Source organism: Castanea sativa, chromosome 8 (assembly GCF_040712315.1).
Source record: "Castanea sativa cultivar Marrone di Chiusa Pesio chromosome 8, ASM4071231v1".
Lineage (NCBI taxonomy): Eukaryota > Viridiplantae > Streptophyta > Magnoliopsida > Fagales > Fagaceae > Castanea > Castanea sativa.
Genome location: NC_134020.1, coordinates 22090772 through 22112710, shown reverse-complemented (window position 1 = coordinate 22112710; position 21939 = coordinate 22090772). Strand labels below are relative to the sequence as shown.

Sequence of the window (21939 nt, the reverse complement as noted above, 5' to 3'; positions counted from 1 at the left end):
CTAAATCAGGAGCCTGCTTCAGCTTACCATCGCTCAATCTTTAACTTCTGCTGGTTTTAGAAATCTTGGTAGATGCCAATGAGATATAGCTCAACTAACACTTTCTTCTCTCATAATAATGGGATAGGGGTGGCGTCATGGGTTCAAGACCCACTGTGTAACTTACCAATATAGAAAGGGTAGATTACAATCGGATCAACTGTATGTGGATGGAGCTGTCTTCAAAGACTTGGGCCACTTTGGAATAGGGGTGGTATCTGCAATGACAAAGGTCAGCTTATGGGAGCTATGTCCAAGGCCCTGTTGCTTGGACGACTCCACCACGAGACTGTTACAAGGTCAACGTGGATGGAGCTGTCTTCAAAGACTTGGGCCACTATGGAATAGCTGTGGTAATACGCAATGACAAGGGTCAGCTTATGGGAGCTATGTCAAAAAGATTTCCATTCCCTCTTGGCGCTCTGGAGATTGAAGCAAAGGCGGCAGAGTGTGGGGTTATATTTGCTTCAGAAGGGGACTCCAAGGTGGTAATGCATTCTGTGGCTGATTCTCATCCTGCTCCTTTGTCTATTCGGTATGTGGTGGCTGGGACAAAAGCTTCACTGTTTTTGTTTACTTCTTGGAAAGCAGTTTTCAGTCGCAGACAATCTAACTCTGCCGCTCATCTCTTAGCCAGATATGCCAATGTAAACTCTGATTGTACAATCTTAGCTAGACATGCTAATGTAATCTCTTAATTGTACAATTTGGGTGGAAGATACACCACCCATTATTGCATCTCAGATTGAGATTGATGTACTATCTTTGGGCCCTTGCCCTGTTTAGTGAAATCAGTATCTTTCTATATATATATATATAAAGGCGAAACTATACTATTGGTCTTTGAAGTTTACTCTAGGAGCGCAATTGGTCCCTCAAGTTTTAAGTGAGCACTTTAAATCCCTCAGTTTTAAACAAATAAGCATTATTAGTCATTTTGTTTACTGCAGTTACTGTTAATGCATACGTAGCTAATGGAGAAGGGATGTAGCGTCTTTTTATATTAGAAGTTTACAAAACTCAAATGACACATCATAAATCCATAATCCAGCACCTGAACAAGTCCCAAACGGGTTACCCAAGTCAAATCTCCCAAATCACCTGTGAGATCTACAATCAAAGAATGTCACTGTTCATCATTACTCTTCAACTCTTTAAAATCACTTTGTTAGTTGTTGTTATGCATTTCTTTTAATCTTTGTATTGCTTTTTATGCGATTTGCAGATCCTTGTTTTTTTCTTCTTTCCTTGCCTTGCCATTTCTGTCTTCAAGGCTATAAGTGTCTACTTCTTTTCAATTCTTTAATTTGTTCTATCTTTTATAGGAGAATCAGAATCCAGAATTAATGCACCACCAAAACAATAAAATGCTAAAACACAATTATGAAAAAAATGCCTACAATATAACATACACATAGTTTTGGAGAATTAGCCAAACCATGGTTCAACCGTTCAAGCATAAACACATATAATAGTGTGCATAATGATAACAAGATCTAAAATTTCAAAAAAATAAAAAATCTAATTCGAAGGGCTGTGACTACGGAGATAGAAAAAAGAGCAATATTTGAGGGATTGTATGGAGAGGTGAGGAGAAGCGGTGAGGCATTGGTGGTTGTGCAAGCACGATGCAGCAGTGGTGGCTGTGGCAAACAACACTTGAAGGAGGATGACGTCGTCACCAGTAAATGGAGGTGGCATCACGGCGTCACATAGAGGAGGACAATAGGGTCAGGAGAGATTTGATTTGGGTAACCCGTTAAGAACCAAATCAAGTGTGGGGAATTTGCGTTATCTAAGGTGTCATTTGAGTTTTGTATTTTTTTAATATAAAAAAATGCCACGTAATTCTAAAGTATGTCATGTCTGTTGGGTTTATGCCTTAAAATCCAATTTATTGACATGTCATTAATAATTAAATTGTTTAATTATATGAGACTATTTATAAATGAACTAATGGGACATTATCTTAGCCCATGAGATGCATTGTATATGATTTATGTGATTTAGTCACAGAAGATGTAAATCACAAGTTATTTGTAAGCTCAAAATGTAGTTCGTAGTCGGTGATGAAATTGGACGTTTCATCTGTGAAGACTATAACATATCAACTAAGATGATTTGTCTTGATCATGGAAATGGTGATTTCTAAATGGTATGTTGATATGTTTTAAGAGTCAAGACATATTGAATTGGACCGCTATGAGATTTATTATTCTCCTAACGACTGTCAAATGAATAATAAATCTTACGACTTCTATTTACATGAACTCTTAATCATAAGAGAATAATGGACCTGATCATAAGATGTAGGTTACTTTGATATATTAGGAGTGAGATCTATTAGTCACGGTCAAAACCTCAGTATGTTGGGCAGTCACATTTAGTGTTGATGGAACATGTATTCTCAAGATGGAATTCATAATCTCTTAACGGAGATACAAAATATTCCCTAGAGATACAAAATATTCCCTTGAGATAAGTTTAATGGGTTTGGTTATTTAGAGAGTTTGGCTCAACCACTTTAGTAAGGAGTTACTAAAGTATATATTTATGAAATTGAATTTCATAAATATATAATGAATAACATAAAGAATTAAACCAGGTACTCAAGGATTAAAATGTAGTATTCTTTAAAGTGGCAGTCTCCTTTCATGACTTTGTATTATTACGAATATTTTATGAAGGGATTGCATGTACAATAAAGTCTTGGGATATAATTTATAGATAAGGTCTAGAGTGCAACTATATTTATATAGTGATATTAAATATAGTTAATGGTAACTTTGGACTTGTCAAGAGTTGACAGAAAAGCCCAAGGCTCATTAGAATTAGTGTCTTATTAGTCCTTTTTGGTCCTACTCCAAGCGACACACAAGAGCCCAATTGGATTAGCCCAAAAGGCTAACTCAATTAGATAATCAGTTATATATAATGAGAGAAATATACAAAATTTCATTAAGTTAAGTTTTTCAGAAGGTTTTCATGAGACCTTTTCATAAGTGTTTTTTTCATACAAGGAATGAAATGGTTGGTATGTGAGTGTTGGACACTCTCCTATTCTCTCTTTAGAAACTGATTGAGAGACCATACATCTTGGGCATTAAGTAGAATTGGAGTGAAGATTAAAAGTATTCCCAAGTGCTTTTGATCTTCGGTTTTGAATTTCATCGCACTAAGGTACGCTTTCTTGTTCTCTAATTCTGTAATTTACATAGTACATGTTATCAATTGCGAATGAAGTAGATCCATTAATTTTTCCGTTGCGCATGTTTTGTATGAGATACAAACAAGTATTTTCCATGTATTTTTTTAACAATGTCACTGCGTCATTAGCCATATAAGTATTGACACTAACTGTACAGAAAGATTAATAATACTCATTTTTTAAACTTGAGGGACTAAAAATATTCACTTGAAACTTAAGGGACCAATTATGCTCATAGGACAAACTTCAAGGACCAATAGTGTAGTTTCGCAAAAAAAAAAAAAAAACATAGTTTCTATCATTCACACCAAATGTCAATTTGGTCCATAACCTTAGAATTATGTCAATTTGGTCCTTAACATTTTTAATACTGTGTTGATTTGGTCCTTACGTTATCCATCAAATGGAAAAATCTAATGTGTCAAATGGAATAATAAAAATTAATTTTTCATGCCACATCAAGTGCAACCGTGCTATCACATTAGATTTAAAAAAAAAACCGAATTTTTTGTTCAAAAGTGAGTTCTAGTTGGGGAAATTTCTAGGCCTTGTTTGGCATGTTAGTTCTAACATAATAACTCACATTTTAAACAACATTACACACTTTTTCACCCACATGTATATCAAAAACACCCAAACAACATTACTCAAACTTCTCTGCCAAACGGACCCTAATATCTCTAACTTTCTTTAAAGTTGAACTCTTTTATCACATCGTCTGCCTCCCTTTATTTGCAAAGGATCAATGAGGTTCCTCCATTCACGTAAATATATTATTCCCAAAAACATTATAAACGTATTGCTGCAGAGAGAATTTGCAAAACTGAATTTAATTAGGCTAGCCAAGTGTAGGGGCTTGTTTTGCAAATGTTGGGCTGGGTAGCCTCCTGCTGCACTAGGCCCAAATTTTTCTGGATCAGGGAGTTGAGACCGGTCCAATAGCAACCCTTCTTGATCCGGCTTGTGCGCAAAAGATGCCCCTGTTTGCCAAGTTTTTATCACATGCCCATGGCAGGCAGAGCTGTTACAATAGCTACGACAGACAGATACAATAAAGACAATAGTAGAAATTCTTTTATAATTTAGACAAAAGTGAATAATGGGCTTTGATAATGAATGTTCGTTTCATGAAATAGCAACAAAGGGTAAGTATTGAATGAATAGCAATAAGCTTATTAAAAGAAAGAAATGTTAGTCTACTGTATCAAATTACGTTGCTGGGTCTAAGTAAAAAAGGGGAACCATCTCTTCAACGCGACTAATCTCTCTAAAGGAAAAATTAACTGCTTTGAAGGGGCGGGCCTGAATGACTTGTATTTAGAGAGATCCTTTGCCGTTATTAGAGAACATGGGTCGGAGAGGGAGAGGGAGATCAACCTATTTGGTGCATGCCTACCACTCTATTCTCTCTGTTTTTGCTCTTCTTTCTATTCTCTCTAATTCTTTCCTTCCTTTCTCTTCATTTTATCTTTCAATGTTTTTCTTAGTTATGGTGATTCTTTCCCCAGAGGTTCCTCCCCCCTACTGTGCACAGCAAGGGCTCTTTATATAATGCTAGTCGTGACTGGCTTTTACCATTCTAGCCCTTAACTGTTTTTGTCTGGTGCGGGTAGGCCTGTCCACGGGTTGGTCCGGGTCGGGTTTGTGCCTAACCCAGAATCGACCCGATCACTTCGAGTCCCTGATACTTGGATCCACCACTGACTCGCCGACGACCACGGTTCGGGTGGTCGGATGTCACCGGTTTCTGGTCGGGTCTCGGTTGACGTCGGAATGTGCTAATCGTCGCCGGAATTTGCAAGAAACCGCCGGATTTTGCCGAAATGTACTGGTTTTTGTTGGATTTGAATGGATCTCGAAGAAATCTTGGCGATCTCAACGAGATTAGGCTGGATCTCGAAGAGATCTAGGAAAATCTCAACGAGATCGGGCTGGAACTCGAAGAGATCAAGCGAGATATCGACGAGATCTCGGTGGATCTTGAAGAGATCAGGCCAGATCTCACCGGATCTCGATAGATCGGACAAAATATGATCGGCGAACCCTCTAATCGGTGGAGAACATCAACTTCCAGTGTATATTCCGGTCGGGTCGGTTGAAAATTGGGTTTTCATGCTGGAACCCGTTAGCCGACCCGCCGTTTTCGGGTTTAGAGGGCAGAGACCCGCCGCCGACCCGTCACCGGCGTCGGGTCGGGTTTCGGTTTTTCCTGGACAGGCCTAGGTGCGGGTGTCCTTGCCGACCAATACTGATTGGTCAGTCACCCAACCAGCACCATTTACCTACGCTGGCCGCGCCACTCCACCTCACCAGACAAAGAAAACTCTTTTGTTTGTTTGCTTACCCTGACATCCTTACCTGCCATGATATAAATACTCTCTTTCTCTCTGTCCTTCATAGCATGCACCTAATGGTTCCAACTTAGCTTTGCCTTTTTTCAGTGGTATGTCATCCCAGCTGGACACTGCCTCCAAAAGAGCCTGAGCAGGAAACATGAAGATAGGTTTTCCCCCTTTCCACCGCCAAACCATGCCCTCTTACCTCTGACTCATGACCCACCACTTCTTGTGTTGGCTGGGTACAGGCTGGTAGTGTCTGGGTCTTGCGCTTGCCTTACTTCCATGCTCGTCCAAAATCTGCCTGCTGCTTGCCGTGGTCTGAAGATCTGCCCGTCTTTCCATTTGTTTCTTATGGCGTGGGCTGCTTTATTAACCTCTGATTCCTTATGACTTGCTGGGCTTTGCCTGATTGTGGGCTTTTTTTCCTTTGCGCCATTTTCCGTGTTCTATTACTAGCCTTGCTATTACTTGCTACCGCGTTATTCTGTTATGTCTATCGTGATATTTACTTGACCCAGGGCTTCTGGGCTTCTTTGGGCTTACTGTTAATCCTTTTTCTAATAGCCTATTAAACTCATTGGGCCTCTTATTACTTGCGGGCTCCCGCGTCCTGCTTACTTCCTTTTGGGCATCCTTGGCCACTTTACTTTCTTGGGGCATCCTTGACCCTTTCCAATTCTGTGCTTCCCATGGGCTTTTACTAACTCCTTGAGCTTCCTTGACCCAAGTACTTCATACTTCATCTTTGGGGCTTATGGATTCTCCATTGCCCCTTACTCTTTTTACTTACATTGCTTTGGGCCTACTGTGATAGCTGTGGTCCATTCTCACTTTTCTACATCCATACTGCCCATGGGTTTGCTATTTCTTTCTTTCCGGGCCTTCTTAGGCCCATTTACTTCTTCAGGGTCCATTTGTTTGCTTTATGGATTCATGGTCCATTAGTCCTGCCACTTGGGCTTAATGGTATTTCCATCCCACTTTCTTCTGCCCACGTTGTTGGGCTTTCTTCTCCTGCTGGGCTTCTAATAAAAATAAGCATCTACACCAAGTAATAGGGCTTTATATAACTAGATGTTCTAAGGATTCTACTCAACTCGCAAAACCACAACAATACAAAGATCTGTAATTTTTCTTTTTTGGGAGGGAAACCAAGATTTGTAATTGGGTGGGGTAAAAGAATCACATCTCTATAATGTTCAACACCTAAAAAAATGGGCTTAGAATAATCAGTGGATTATGTTAACTACCTATTTCGCCACCTGGAAGGAGAGAGAGAAGGTTAGGTTTTTTATTTTTATTTTTTTTTATTTTATAATTTTCCCTAAACTTGAACTATGAACATAAATTTTGGGTTTTTTTTTTTTAAATTTTTTTTTTGTGGCGATATAATTGGTAGTTGACATGGCGTAGAAAATTATTTTTATTATTTTGTTTAACACATAAGATTTTTACATTTAAGGGATAATGACAGTGACCAAATTGATACGATACTAAAAAGGTTAGAGATCAAATTGACAAAATTAAAAGGTTAAAAACCTAATTGAAATATGATGTAAAAGATAGGGATCAACTATGTGATTTACCCATTATAATTTATCCTCATCTAGTTTGGCCCAATCATAATATAGTCCACAAACTTTCAATTTTGACATTTGACCCATTAAAGTTTGGATTAAACAAAAAAAAGTTTTTATTATTCCGTCCAAATTAATAGATTTTGAATTTTTAGGCAAATAAATTATCTAACTTGGTTTGAATGCAATAACAATTTAGCTCCACTAGCTTTTTTAATTGTTACATTTTGACACTTAAAAGTTGGGTTAGAATGAAATTTTTAGGGCTTTAGAGGCATTAGACAAAACTCTAATGGTTTTAATTTAGTCCAAACTTTAGGTCAAATGTAACAATTGAAAGTTTGTAGATTAAATTATGATAGGGTTAGAAGGTGGTAAATAGAAATTTTCTTTTATATATATATAAAAGATGGATTCAAGTTACATCTACTATATTTTTATAAGAGATACATTTCTTTTTGACCATAAATTGTAAATAGTGAGAAAGAAATCACTTGCTATGTAATTAATGTTCTAAAATTCAATGGCCAATGCATTAATTTATTCTTTATTTTTCCAAATCTCATTCATTCTCTCTTTTCTCACCCAAAAGTCCTTCCCTCTCTCTACACTCACTTCCACTGCCAAAGCTCCACTCTATCAGCCGATTCTACTGACAACAAGGTTGCGTGGGCTATAACAATTGGGTTTACAAAGTTTCTGTTCATATTATTGGTCCTACTTAGAGTTGAGATGTCATGTCTTAGCAAAAAGTGTAGATGCTCATTTTTTTTAGAAGCCCAGCAGGAGGAAAAGCCCAAAGACATGGCCAGAAGAAAGTGGGATGGAAATACCATTAAACCCAAGTGGCAGGAATAATGGATCATGGGTCCATAAAGTAAATAAATGGACCATGAAAAAGTAAATGGGCCTAAGAAGGCCCGAAAGAAAGAAATAGCAAACCCATGGGTAGTATGGATGTAGAAAAGTGAGAATGAGCCACAACTGTCACAGCAGACCCAAAGCTATGTAAGTAAAGAGAGTAAGAGGCAATGGAGAATCCATGAGCACTAAAGAGGAAGTATGAAGTACTTGGGCCAGGGAAGCCCAAGGAGTTAGTAAAAGCCCATGGGAAGCATAAGAATTGGAAAGGGCCGAGGATGCCCTAAGAAAGTAAATGGGCCAAGGATGCCCAAAGGAAAGTAGGCGGGACGAGGGAGCCCGTAAGTAGTAAAGGGCCCAATGAGTTTATTGGGCCTTCAAAGAATGAATAAACAGAAAAGCCCGAAGAGGCCCAACATCCCTGGGCTAAGCAAACTTCACAGCAGGCATAATAGAATGATATGGCAGGAAGCAAATAACAAGGCTGAGAATAAAGCACGGAATAGCCCACAATTGGGCAAGGCCCAGCCCCTAAAGAAGCAAGCCATAAATGAGAAGTTAGGGAAAGCAGCCCATGCCATAAGAGGTCAAAGATGAACGGCAGACTGGGCAGATGGACCTTCAGACTGCGACAGATACATGAGCAGTAGACAGAATTTGATTGAGCATGGAGGTAAGGCACGCGCAAGGCCCAAACATCATCAGCCCATACCTAGCCAATACAGGAAGTGGTGAGGTCATAGGTCAAAGTTAAGAGGGCGTGGTCTGGCGGTGGGGAGGGGGAAAACTCCATTTTCGTGTTTCTTGCTCAAGCTCTTTTGGAGGCAACGTCCAGCTGGGATGACATACCACCCAAAAAAGGCAAAGCTGAGTTGGAACCACTAGGTGCATGTCATGAGGGACGGAGAAAAAGAGAGTATTTACACTGTGGCAGGTAAGAATGCTATGGCAAGGAAGCAAACAAAAGAGCATTATTTGTCTGGTGAGGTGGAGTGGCGCGGCCAGCGCAGGTAAGTGGTGTTGGTTGGGTGACTGGTCAGTCAGTAATGGTTGGCAAGGAGATCCGCACCAGACAAAAACGGTTGATGGCTAAAATGGTAAAAGTCAAGCACGATTGGCATTATATAAGGAGCCTTTGCTATGCACGGCAGATGGGAGGAGCAACCTCTAGGAGGATAATCGCTAGAATTAAAAAAGACAATAAGAGTAAAAAAAAATGAAGAAAAAAAGAGAGAAAAAATTAGAGAAAATAGAAAGAAGGAGTGAAGAAAGATAGAGAGAACAGAGTGGTAGGCATGCACCAAATGGGTCGATTTCCTTTTCCCTCTCCAACCCATGTTCTCTAGTAATAGAGAAGGACTTCACTAAACACAAGTCATTCAGGCCCGCCCTTTCAAAGCAGTTAATTTCTCCATCAGAGAGGTTAATCGCATCGAAGAGGTGATTCCCCTTCTTGACTTAGACTTGGCAACGTAGCTTATGTGGCAGACTGACATTTGTTTCTTTTAATAAGCTTATTGTTGTTCATTCAATACCTACCCTTTTGTTATTATTTCATAAAGCGGGCATTCCTTATCAAAGTACATTATTCACTTCTGTCTAAATTGTAAAGGAATTTTCATTATTGTCTTTATTGTATCTGTCTGCCGTAGTTAATGTAACAGTTCTGTCTGCCATGGGCATGTGATTAATGCTTGATTAACAGGGGCATCGTTTGCGCACAAGCCGGACCATGGAGGGTTGCTCTTGGACCGGTCCCAACTCCCTAATCCAGAAATCTTTGGGCCTAGTGTAGCAGCAGGCGGCCTAATCCAACATTTGCAAAAAAGGCCCACACATTTTTAATTGGCGGCTCCATTGGTGAGTTGGGAAACAGACAGGGATAGAGATCCTTGCAAACAAATGCCTCCAAAATCCAGGACAACGCGTAATATGAGCGCTGTCCCCTCGCAGGCTAAGTCGAGGCCAATAACGCCCCATCAGCCCAACCAGGCAGAAAACATCAACGAATTGGGGGCTGAACCCCAGCCGCAGGCAAGGAATCTCGCTGACAGTATCAATGCTTTTGTTAAAGTGCTACAAGCACTGCAGCACTTACAACAGCAGATGATGGAGGAAATCCATTAGTTAAAGACAAAAAAGACTAAGGAAAAAGGAAGCCAGCATGTCTCAGAGCATGCGACTTACAAAGAGGAGACGCCAATTGGAGACACTCCGCAGATTGAAGGACAACGCTACGTCACCATGGCCGAGGTGGTAGCTCTCTTAGAGCAGGAGAGGGCCAGAGCACCTAAGGAAAGATTCTACGCATGGAGACCTCCTTATCCCTTAAGAGTGCTTAGCACGCCATACCCTGAAAGGTATGAACCACGCACTTTTGAGCAATATGATGGCAGGTTGGGTAGTGTTGTCGAGCACATGAGCAAATTCATCAATACTCTTGGCCTTTATGCGGCAGATGAGGACTTATGTCTGCGGGAGTTTTCCAAATCACTATGCGACCATGCCTACACCTGGTACATAGGCCTAAAACCAGGATCAATCCCAACCTGGGATGACATGGTGGATGTATTTTGCACTAAGTACTTCCACGAAGAGGAAACAGTGACGCTTGCTACTTTGCAAGCTGCTAAACAAAGAAACAAAGAAGATTTAATGGAGTACATCAAGAGATTCAGAGACATCGCGCTTGATTGCTATGACCATTGTGAGGAAAAGACATTAGTGGAGATGTGTATGACGAATATAATCAGAGAATACAGAGCTATTCTGGAAAACTTGGAGATCTCCCAGTTTGTACAGCTGTTACAGAAAGCCAAAAAGACCGCTCAATCGGTGAGGCTGAGTTCCAAAAAAAGGAACGCCCCGCAGTACCATGCACCCCTAAGGAGGGAGTACGATACCCCTCCACCAGTACCATGCACCTCTAAAGAGCTGGATGTGCTCTTGGACAGGTGGATAGCAGATGGAGTTTTTAAGCCCAATCAAGTTGCTAGGGAATCCACAGAAGAGGAGCGAAGGGACCCACGCTTCTGCCGCTTGCATAATTATGTACAACATCCTACTGCAGAATGTTGGGCACTCCATAGACTGGTGCACCGCAGGATCAAAGAAGGGACCCTAGAGCTGTCACAACAAGAAGTTTAGAGGAACCCACTCCTAAACCACAAAGGGAAGGGTGTGGCGGCGGTGGTGATCTGTGCGGACCCTAGGGAAGACGAGTAGGAGAATCCAACCCTGCCTGCCACAGCAATCACCACCTTACAAAGGAGCTCTAAGTTCAAAAATCTGTTTGACCAACTAGGCCTTACAGCAAAAGAGCAAAAGATAGCTACAGAGGCCCTAGTAAGCATTGCTTCCAGGGCAGGAGTAGAATACTTGTCAGCAGAAGTTGCAGATGATAGAGCTCTCTTACAGGAATCAACTGAAATCATCTTCAGTGATGAGGATATGGAAGTGGGATGCCCTGACCACAGGAGGCCCCTTTACTTAGCCGCGTCTATAAATCAGATCCCCATCAAGAGAGCCTTGGTGGATACCGGCGCCTTAGTAAACCTGATACCGTTAAGCATCTTGCAGGCTACAGGAATTTTAGAAAGAAAAATCCAAGGGTGCCCAATGGAAGTAATTGGGTTCGGAGGAAGCGGTGAATATACCGCCGGCCACATTCAGCTATGGTTAAAGGTGGGCCCTATAGCCTCTTTAGCCCGGTTTCATGTGGTAAAGACGGAGGTTTCATACCATGTGCTCCTAGGGAGGCCGTGGCTACACAAGCACCGGCTAGTACCATCCACTTACCACCAGTGCGTGAAAGGGAGGTTAAATGGCAAGATGATACGTATAGCGGCAAACCCATCGCCATTTAAGAAAGCGGAGGCTCATTTAGTAGAGACCAAGTTTTATGACCAGTGGGCACCATCTGGGGAAAGCTCAATATCAAAACCAAGAGGCACCTTTGTCCCTAGGTGGGAGGACGTTTGAGGTGACCTAGAACCTGATCTAAGAGAATTATTCTTTCAGAAGAGGAAGAGAAAAGAAATACCTGCTGCAGAACCAGGCGACACGCCACAATGTGTCAGGGTCCGAGGACCCGACGGTAGGATCGTGTATAAACTATGAAGGTGCGTGGGGCCCATAAGTGAAACACAAGCGGGCTCAGACAAGAATGGCGATACAAAAGCCTGGTGTGTTGCATAGCTCAATAAGGCTCATAAGAAGGAAACCATGGAGAAAGGGATGAGGAGGTTACGACAAATAAGGATGTACAGGTTACGGCAGAAGAGAAGATGGAGGAAGTCAACTTGGGATCCGACTCACAAGAACCAAGGCCCATCTCAATCAGTTCAAAGTTGTCAAAAAGGAAAAATTGGAGTTGATACTACTGTTGAAGGAATACAAAGACGTCTTTGCGTGGGATTATAGTGAAATGCCAGGATTGGATCCTGGGCTAGTAGTGCATATGCTGAATGTGGACCCGAAGGCCAGGTTGGTTGCCCAGCTTGCCAGAATTCTCCACACTGAAATAGAAGAACAAATAGTCAAGGAGGTACAGAAGTTATTGGCCATAGGATTCATCAAACCCATTCAATATCCACGTTGGTTATCCAACATAGTAGATGCTCAGTTTTTTTAGAAACCCAGCAGGAGGAAAAGCCCAAAGACATGGGCAGAAGAGAGTGGGATGGAAATACCATTAAGCCCAAGTGGCAGGAATAATGGATCATGGGTCCATAAAGCAAACAAATGGACCCTGGAGAAGTAAATGGGCTTAAGAAGACCCGGAAGAAAGAAATAGAAAACCCATGGGCAGTATGAATGTAAAAAAGTGAGAATGGGCCACAACTGTCACAGCAGGCCCAAAGCAATGTAAGTAAAGAGAGTAAGGGGCAATGGAGAATCCATGAGCACCAAAGAGGAAGTATGAAGTACTTAGGTCAGGGAAGCCCAAGGAGTTAGTAAAAGCCCATGAGAAGCATAAGAATTGGAAAGGGCTGAGTCTGCCCTAAGAAAGTAAACGGGCCAAGGATACCCAAAGGAAAGTAGGCGGGACGAGAGAGTCCGCAAGTAGTAAAGGGCCCAATGAGTTTATTAGGCCTTCAAAGAATGAATAAACAATAAACCTGAAGAGGCCTAGTAGCCCTAGGCTAAGCAAACTTCATGGCAGGCATAACAAAATGATGTGGCAGGAAGCAAATAACAAGGTCGAGAATAAAGCACGAAACAACCCACAATCGGGCAAGGCCCAGCCCCTAAAGAAGCAAGCCATAAATGAGAAGTCAGGGAAAGCAGCCCACGCCATAAGAGGTCAAAGATGAACGGCAAACTAGGCAGATGGATCTTCAGACCGCGGCAAACACATGAGTAGCGGGCAAAATTTAAACGCGCAAGGCCCAGACATCAGCATCTTGTACCTAGCCAATACAGGAAGTGGTGAGGTCATTGGTCAGAGGTAAGAGGGCATGGTCTGGTAGTGGGGAGGGGGAAAAACCCATTTTTTGTGTTTCCTACTCAAGCTCTTTTGGAGGCAACGTCCTGCTGGGATGACATATCACCAAAAAGAGGCAAAACTAAGTTGGAACCACTAGGTGCATACCATGAGGGATGGAGAGAAAGAGAGTATTTACACCGTGGCAGGTAAGAATGCCATGGCAAAGAAGCAAACAAAAAAGGTGTTCTTTGTTTGGTGAGGTGGAGTGGCGTGGCCAGCGGAGGTAAGTGGCGCTAGCTGGGTGACTGGCCAGTTAGTAATGGTTGACAAGGACACCCGCACCAGACAAAAATGGTTAAGGGCTAAAATGGTAAAAGCCAAGCACGGTTGGCATTATATAAGGAGCCTTTGCTGTGCACGGCAGAGGGGAGGAGCAACCTCTAGGAGGATAGTCGCTAGGATTAAAAAAGACAGTAAGAGTTAAAAAAAAATGAAGAAAAAAGGGAGAGAAAGAATTAGAGAAGATAGAAAGAAGGAGTGAAGAAAGATAGAGAGAACAGAGTGGTAGGCATGCACCAAATGAGTCGATCTCCCTCTCCCTCTCCAACCCATGTTCTCTGGTAACGGAGAAGGACCTCACTGAACACAAGTCATTCAGGCCTTCCCCTTCAAAGCAGTTAATTTCTCCATTAGAGAGGTTAATCGCATTGAAGAGGTGATTCCCCTTCTTGACTTAGGCTTGGCAATGTAGCTTACGCGGCAGATTGACATTTGTTTCTTTTAATAAGCTTATTGTTGTTCATTCAATACCTACCATTTTGCTATTATTTCATAAAGCAGGCATTCCTTATCAAAGCCCATTATTCACTTCTGTCTGAATCGTAAAGGAATTTTTATTATTGTCTTTATTGTATCTGCCTGCCATAATTAATGTAACAGTTTTGCCTACCATGGGCATGTGATCAAAGCCTGATTAACAAGGGCATCATTTGCGCACAAGTCGAACCAAGGAGGGTTGCTCTTGGACCGGTCCCAACTCCTTGATCTAGAAATCTTTGGGCCTAGTGTAGCAGCAAGTGGCCCAGCCCAACATTTGCAAAAAAGACCCGCACAAAAAGAAAACAACCTTGCACAAATGAGCTTCAAGAATTTCAAAGGTGAAATTGCTTAGGAGATTGCAAACCTTCCAAAGCGTCTTTATCTCTATCTACCAGAGTATCTTCATTTTGGAAAATTCCCCTAGAATCAAGAATTTATAAACTAGTGTGGGCTATAAAATCCCAAGTCCCAAATGTTCAACACAAATGAAGAATATCAAGCCTAATTTTCTCACCCCACTGCCATGAACATGGAACCAATTTGGTTCCTCTCTTTCTTCTATTTTTACAGGTTTCTTTTTAAGAGTGTGTTTGTTATTTTTCTTCCACTGCCACAAACCATTTAGGATGAGTTAACTAGTAAACTTCAGGGGTGAGTCAGTGACAATGAATCTTTGCTTTGTGCTTAATTTCAAAACATTAATTATGCAAATGGTTTCTTTCTCACCATTAGATATTTTACGATCTACGGTTAAAAAGAGGTGTGACTCTTGTGAAGGTACACCAGGACTAACTTATATAATTTTATTTTAAATTTTGAGATGGCGGTTGAGGTCATTTATCCGTAGTTTATTCCTCAAGGGTGTGTCCAAAGAACCTTGTCTTGGTGATGTTTCACATCATCACAAAAAAAGAAAAAAAAAAGAAAAAAGAAAAAAGAAAAAGAGATGCTGGTTCTCATTAATTTAGTTACGGCTACTGTACCTATTTGGTTTTGTTCAATAATTTTGAATGTCATCGAAGTGTATTTTTTAACATTGCTCTGCTTTCATACAACTTGGTCTACTTTAGGTTGTTAACCTTGTTTAGGATGTATCTAACCCAAAGGTTGATAATAGATTTTTCAAGAATATCTACCAAAAAATATTTTACCCAATGAAAACTGTTGACTAAATTGCAAATTACATAGTTAAAGTTTTGGATCATTTTAATTTTTCTACTTTCATTCAAAGTTTGGATATGGCCCTTAACATTATGTAGTGTTTTAAAACAAACCTTTTCGTTCGTGCCTTGTTGATGAGGTAATTATTAAATGTCATCTAAGCTTTCATGTGTGCTAGGTGGTCTAATAAAGTTATAACATGACATTTTAATTATGCCAAGTCAATTAAATTAATGTGGTGGGTTGTAGTGTTGGAGCAATAAATCAAATTTGAGAGAGATGGAAAGAGTGGTGGTGGGAATTGGGTAGACGTGGCAAAACGGGTGGGTCGGGTCAAACGGGTCACGGGTCAAATGGGTTACAGGTCAATCGGGTTGCTGGTTGGGTCAGGTTGACCCGTATTTTTCAAACAAGTTTTTTTTTTCAATTACAAAAATAAATCAATGACAACCTGTTTAGAGAGAATGAATAAAATCAATTAAGCAAATGAATTGCACTTAATGCCACTTGTTAATATACTTCCAATTCTGACAGTTTTGAGCATGACAAAAATTATTTATAATCATAAATTCATGATGGAAAAAGTCTTCAATGTTAATAGTTCACTGTCAAAATGCATATAATTACAAGTTTACATCTTCAAAAAGAGATAGATCTTAAAACAAACAAAACAAGTAAGCCAACAAAGTAGCAAGTTATCGGTCTTCTTAAGTGTACATGTTCCTATTGCATTTGAAATAATAGTAAAGTTAGATTACTTAGAAAGATAAACTAAACAAAAAAAGATTTACAAATAAACATAACATATTAAGTAAAGAAGAATAAGTAAATATTTTATAAGAATTACACCTCATTCTCAATTTACTCAACGTTGGTAGCAGATTAGCACTGCAAATATTCATACTTGCAAATTGTAGCTCAAGTTTGTCACGTTTCAACTTTCAGGTTTGTGCATTGTGTGTGCCTTTGGCTTTAGACAATGGACAATAGCTAGTATTGAATGAGATTTAAAAAAAAAAAAAATGGTTGTCTTGACAGCCTTGTGTTGTCTTGTCTCATAACTCATTCACTCATGTCATGTCTGTGATTTGTGAAGCTTAGCTCTTATTGGTTGTGATGAAGCTCAAATAGTCTTAGCAAAAAAAAAAAAACTCAAATAGTCATTCTCTCATGTCATGTCTTGACAACAGTTTTACTTGTTTATAACTTTATATCTATAATATATGGACTATTAGTTTTGATACTTTGTGCTTTATGCACCTAGTATCATGTAGTTTAAATATTTTTTTAGCAAATTTTTTTTAACAGGTCGGGTCACAGGTTATCCGGGTTGGGTCAGGTTGACCCGCAAAAAAATTGGGTCGGGTCACGGATCAACTCGTTTTTGCTTTGGGTCGAAAAATTGGGTTCATGTCAGGTATTTTTCAGGCCAGGTCGGGTCGGGTCAAAAAATTTTGACCCGTATTGCCATGTCTAGAATTGGGGGTGGAATTTTGGCTGGGCTTTAGGCTGTGACGAATGGCGGTGGGAGTGGGATTTGGGCTGAGGTGCTTGGAGGGTTAGGTTGGTGCGCTAGATGAAGTGTGTTGGTGTTTGGGGTTTGGTAAAGGGATGGGCTAGTGCGTGTGGTAGAGTGGGCTGGTGTTTGGGGTTTGGTTAAGGGATTTCGGATGTTTTGAAGTTGTGTGGGTCTTATATGGAACTTTATGGTGGCTTGGTTGGGGGTGGGGCAAAGAGACAGAGATAGGGAAATTGGTAATATATATATAATGTAGATTATATATATTCCTGATGCGGACATAACAACATCATTTTAGTATAGAAAAATCACGTCAATTTGAGCTGAAGTGACATTTACCCCTTAAATAAATTTAGATGGAATGACTCAAATCAAAGTAGTATTTAATTTTAGAGGTGGAAATCTAATTTTTTAAACATTAGGGATTAAAATAAAAAGATTTCAAACTTTAAGAATGTAAATTACAATAGGACAAAATTTAGTTATAAAATTGGTTGAACTAGTATTTTTAACGAGGCATTGCAATATTTTTGACCTTTGGAAGAAATGAAAAGAAGGAAAAGAAAAGAGTAAGGTAATAATAGCTTGTGTATAGTTTCAGTTATTCTGCAACCATCTTCCCCCTCCCCCAGTCCCCCCTCTCTTCTATTCTTTTATTTTCTAAAAGTACATCAAACGAGTATATTGCCTTCTTCCTTATTGGATCATGTGCTTTTTTTTTTTTATGGTTAATGTATATTGAGTTGTGGGCTTTAGGCCCACCTTATTTACCTGTATAACACTCTTACTTGTACTACACACATCTGCCTTCTATATAAAGGCACTCATGTATATTCTATTATTTTTAATAAATACAATATACTCATTCAGTATTTCTAACATGATATCAAAGCTACTGCTCTGAATTCTTTGGTGTGCAATCTACAGTCCTGTCTTCTCAGTGTTCTTTACTGCCTCTATCGTCAACGTCACCGATCGTTGTCGCCCGTCTTACACTGAAGACCACTGCCATTCCAGACACTGCCATACAATTTTGCCCTAATCCTCTCGTTGCCGATACCAATAGAATTGTCTTCCTCCGATCTACATCCATGGAGAAGAATCGACATCATTGGGCTTCTCACGCGCCGCCCAAAGTGATATGCGCCGAAGACACTTGCCACACGCATAACACACGCCATCAACGATTTTGCTTCAACGCCCCACGCGCCTACGCGCTTACTCGCCTCATTTGCCCACGCGGCACACGCGCGTCCAGAAGTTGCTGACATCATCCTGATTACGTCAACCCTGTAACACACATCATCTACCACGTCATCACCAGTCTTCACTTACGTCATCATCCACGTCCTCTTGTTGACATCATCGTTTCACTGGTTGACTTGACCATTGACTTTTAGGCAGGTTTGACCGTTGACTTTTTTTAGTGTTGACTATTTGCAGTCGAGGTGCTCTTTACCCAGTTTTTCGTGTAGATATCATTTTTGCAGTCCATTTTTGCATATTTTGCTTCTAAATGAAGAATAAGGCCAGGTCTTCTTCTTTTTGCAACAATCGTCTCCGACAATCCAACAAACATTTTTGCAATTTTTGCAAACGTTTTGGCCATAATATTCAGACTTGCTATCAACGCAACAAATCAGCTGTTTCCATTTCTACTGCTACTGTTGCTAAAATTGAGAGTGTCCAACCAATGGCTCCCATCTTTGCAAAGTCCAAGTCTTCTAGATCCACTATCATCATTTTCATAGTTGACCTTCAAAACATAATCGCTAATACCATTCGTATGGTTGGTAATGCATCTTATTCCTCTTCTCTCTTAGTTTCATCTAGTATATCTCCTTCCTTTTGGCTTATGGATTCTGCTTGTTGCAACCACATGACACCTCACTCATCCTTATGTTCTCAACGAACCTGCACCACACCCTCTTAATATTCGCACAGCTAATGGTTCCATAATGTTTGGTCATAATATAGGTTCTATCTCGACTTCCAATCTCTTGGTTCCTAGGGTCTTTAATGTTCCTAACCTTTCTTACAATTTATTTTCTATGGGACAATTAGTTGAGTTGGGTTATCGCATTACTTTTGATTATTTTGGGTGTATTGTGCGGGATCTGAGGACGGGACAAGAGCTTGGGACTGGTCCCAGAGTTGGGCGTATATTTCTTGTGGACAGCTTTCGTCTTCCACTTGTTGCTCCTATTTCTGTTGCTGCTGCAGTTTCTTCTATTCCTTCCCTTGCACTTTGGCATGCCCAACTTGGTCACGCATCTTCCTCGGGTACAACACTTGGCTTCTAGAGGTTTGTTAAGTTTAATGTCCATATAAAATTTTGATTGTGTTTCATGTCAGTTAGGAAAACAACCAACTTTGCCTTTCAATACTAGTGAATCAATGTCCACTGATATCTTTGACCTAATTCATTCTAATGTCTAGAGACCTTCCTTTGTCTTTAGTATTGATGGATCTCAATATTTTGTTATCTTTGTTGATGATTATTCTCGCTATAGCTAGAATTTTCATATGAAACATCATTCTAAATTATTGCAAGTATATTCTAATTTTGCAAAAGTGGTTGAAATTCAATTTTCCAAACGTATCAAAATTTTACGACTTGATAATGCTCTTGAATACACTCAATATGCTTTCCAAGCTGTTTTGTATTCCTATGACACTGTTTATCAACTAACTTGTCCAGGTATCTCTCAGCAAAATGGTAGAGCCAAATGAAAATTTCGTCATATTCTTGACACTATTCGTGCTCTCCTTCTTTCTACCAAAGTTCCTACTCCTTTTTAGGGCGCAGCTGCTCGGTCTAGACTTTATTATTTTCTTGGCTATGGCGAAACTCAAAAGGGGTATCCATGCTATGATCCTGTCTCTCATTATCTTCGTATCTCCCGCAATGTTGTTTTTTGGGAACATCGCTCCTTTGTAAAGCTCTCTCACTTCCGTGCCTCCCTGTCTACCTCCTCTATCTTAGATCTTTTTCTAGATGAGCCACATATTCCTTCTATAGTTACTCCTGATCCTCCTATAGACTTCTCTTTCCAACCACCAGATATTTTTTATGCCTTTCTTGGATCACCCTCTAATGAACATGTGGAAGATGAATAGGTCGAAAATGAGCCACCCAACCCTGAGCTTGGTTCCCTACTCTTGCTCTTGCTCTGCCTAAAGATCTTGCACAAGACATTCCAACTTGTCACTCAACTCAGATAAGATCTATTCCTGCATATTTACTTGACTATCATTGTTATACTGCCCTTGCTACACTACATGAGCCTCACACCTATCTTAAGGCCTCCATTGACCCTTTATGGTAGATTGCAATGAAAGAGGAACTTGATGCATTATCTAAAATCATACTTAGGATTTGGTGATTGGAGTGGTTGGTTATAAGTGGATCTACAAGATCAAGACTCGCTCTGATGGGTCCATTGAGCACTATAAGGCTTGTCTTGTTGCAAAAGGTTTTACATAGGAGTATGTGATTGATAATGAAGAGACCTTTACTTTGGTTGCTCGTATTTCATCTGTTCGTGCCCTCTTAGCTATTGTTGCTGCCAGTTAATGGGACATTTTTCAAATGGATGTCAAAAATACCTTTCTTAATGGGGATTTAAGTGAAGAAGTTTATATGCAACCTCCTCATGGTCTCTCTCTTGAATCAAACAAGGTTTGTCGCCTTCAATGTGCACTTTATGGCCTTAAACAAGTTCCAAGAGCTTGATTTTCCAAATTCAACTCCACCATCTTTCGCTTGGGTTACACTGCCAATCCTTATGATTCTACCTTATTTCTTCGTTGCACTGACAAATGCACCCTTTTGCTTCTCCTATATGTGGATGATATGATCAAAACTGGTGATGATCTCAATGACATTCAAGAAATCAAGGATTTTCTCAGTCAGCAGTTTCAGATGAAAGATCTTGGACATCTTAGCTATTTCTTAGGTCTTGAAGTCACCCATTCCACAGATGGTCTTTATATTACTCAAGCCAAGTATACTTCTGAACTTTTGTCTTGAACTGGACTCACTAATAGCAAGACTATTGACACTCCGGTTGAACTTAATGCACATCTAACTCTCTTAGGGGGGAAATTAATGTCTAATCCCTTTGTTTACAGACGATTGGTTGGCAGCTTAGTTTATCTCATTGTCACTCATCCAGACATTTCCTATGCTGTTCACTAGGTGAACCAGTATCCGTCTGCTCTATGATCAACTCACTATGCTACTGTTCTGTGCATTCTTCGATACCTGAGAGGAATTTTCTTCCATGGCATTTTTTACTCATCTTAGTCTCCTCTTATTCTTCGTGCATTCTCTGATACTGATTAGGCAGGAAATCCCACTGATTACAGATCCAGCACTGGTTATTGCTTTCTTCTTGGTTCTTCTATGTATGCTTTACGATCGACTCACTATGCTGCTGTTCTTCACATTCTTCGATACCTAAAGGACACTCTTTTCCATGGCCTTTTTTACTTAGCTTAGTCTCTTCTTATTCTCCGTGCATTCTCTGATGCTAATTGGGTAGGAGATCCTACTGATTGTAGGTCCACTATTGGTTATTGTTTTCTTCTTAGTTCTTTTCTGACTTCTTTGTGAAGCAAGAAACAAACCTTTGTGGCCCATTCTAGTACTGAAGCAGAATATTGTGCCATTTTTGATACCACGTCTGAGCTCATTTTGGCTACAATGGCTTCGTAAGGATTTAGGTGTGTCCACATCCTCTGTTACTCCTCTTTATTTTGACAATAATGTCTTCCGTGAACAAACTAAACACATCGAGATTAATTGTCATTTTATCAGTTATCATCTTGTCCATTGTGCTCTCAAACTATTCTTGGTCTCCTCTAAATATCAACTTGCAAATATCTTTACCAAGTCACATCCTAAGGAACGCCTTCGTACTTTGGTTGACCGTTGATAGCCTCAAGTTGGTCTCACACCCACCTTGACTTTGAGGGGGGCTATT

At 40.2% G+C, this 21939-nt stretch overlaps 2 protein-coding genes across 2 annotated transcripts; both read left to right on the top strand.

Annotated features, from left to right (window-relative positions):
• Positions 1–137: 137 nt before the first annotated feature.
• On the top strand, positions 138–737 carry LOC142606009 (uncharacterized). The gene is made up of 2 exons (XM_075777427.1): positions 138–157; positions 272–737. The coding sequence occupies exons 1-2, from the start codon at positions 138–140 to the stop codon at positions 735–737; spliced, it is 486 nt and encodes a 161-aa protein (XP_075633542.1).
• Positions 738–10268: 9531 nt separating this feature from the next.
• On the top strand, positions 10269–12005 carry LOC142606008 (uncharacterized). Its single transcript, XM_075777426.1, has 2 exons — positions 10269–11097; positions 11329–12005. The coding sequence occupies exons 1-2, from the start codon at positions 10269–10271 to the stop codon at positions 12003–12005; spliced, it is 1506 nt and encodes a 501-aa protein (XP_075633541.1).
• The last annotated feature ends 9934 nt before the right edge of the window (positions 12006–21939 follow it).

Excerpts from the sequence above, each read along its gene's own strand:
- LOC142606009 (XM_075777427.1), top strand. The coding sequence starts at position 138 with ATGGGTTCAAGACCCACTGT. Across the intron at positions 158-271 it reads ATGGGTTCAAGACCCACTGT|GTCAGCTTATGGGAGCTATG; the intron begins GTAACTTACCAA and ends GCAATGACAAAG.
- LOC142606008 (XM_075777426.1), top strand. The coding sequence starts at position 10,269 with ATGGCCGAGGTGGTAGCTCTCTTAGAGCAGGAGAGGGCCAGAGCACCT. Across the intron at positions 11,098-11,328 it reads ACAACATCCTACTGCAGAAT|GCCTTACAGCAAAAGAGCAA; the intron begins GTTGGGCACTCC and ends TTGACCAACTAG.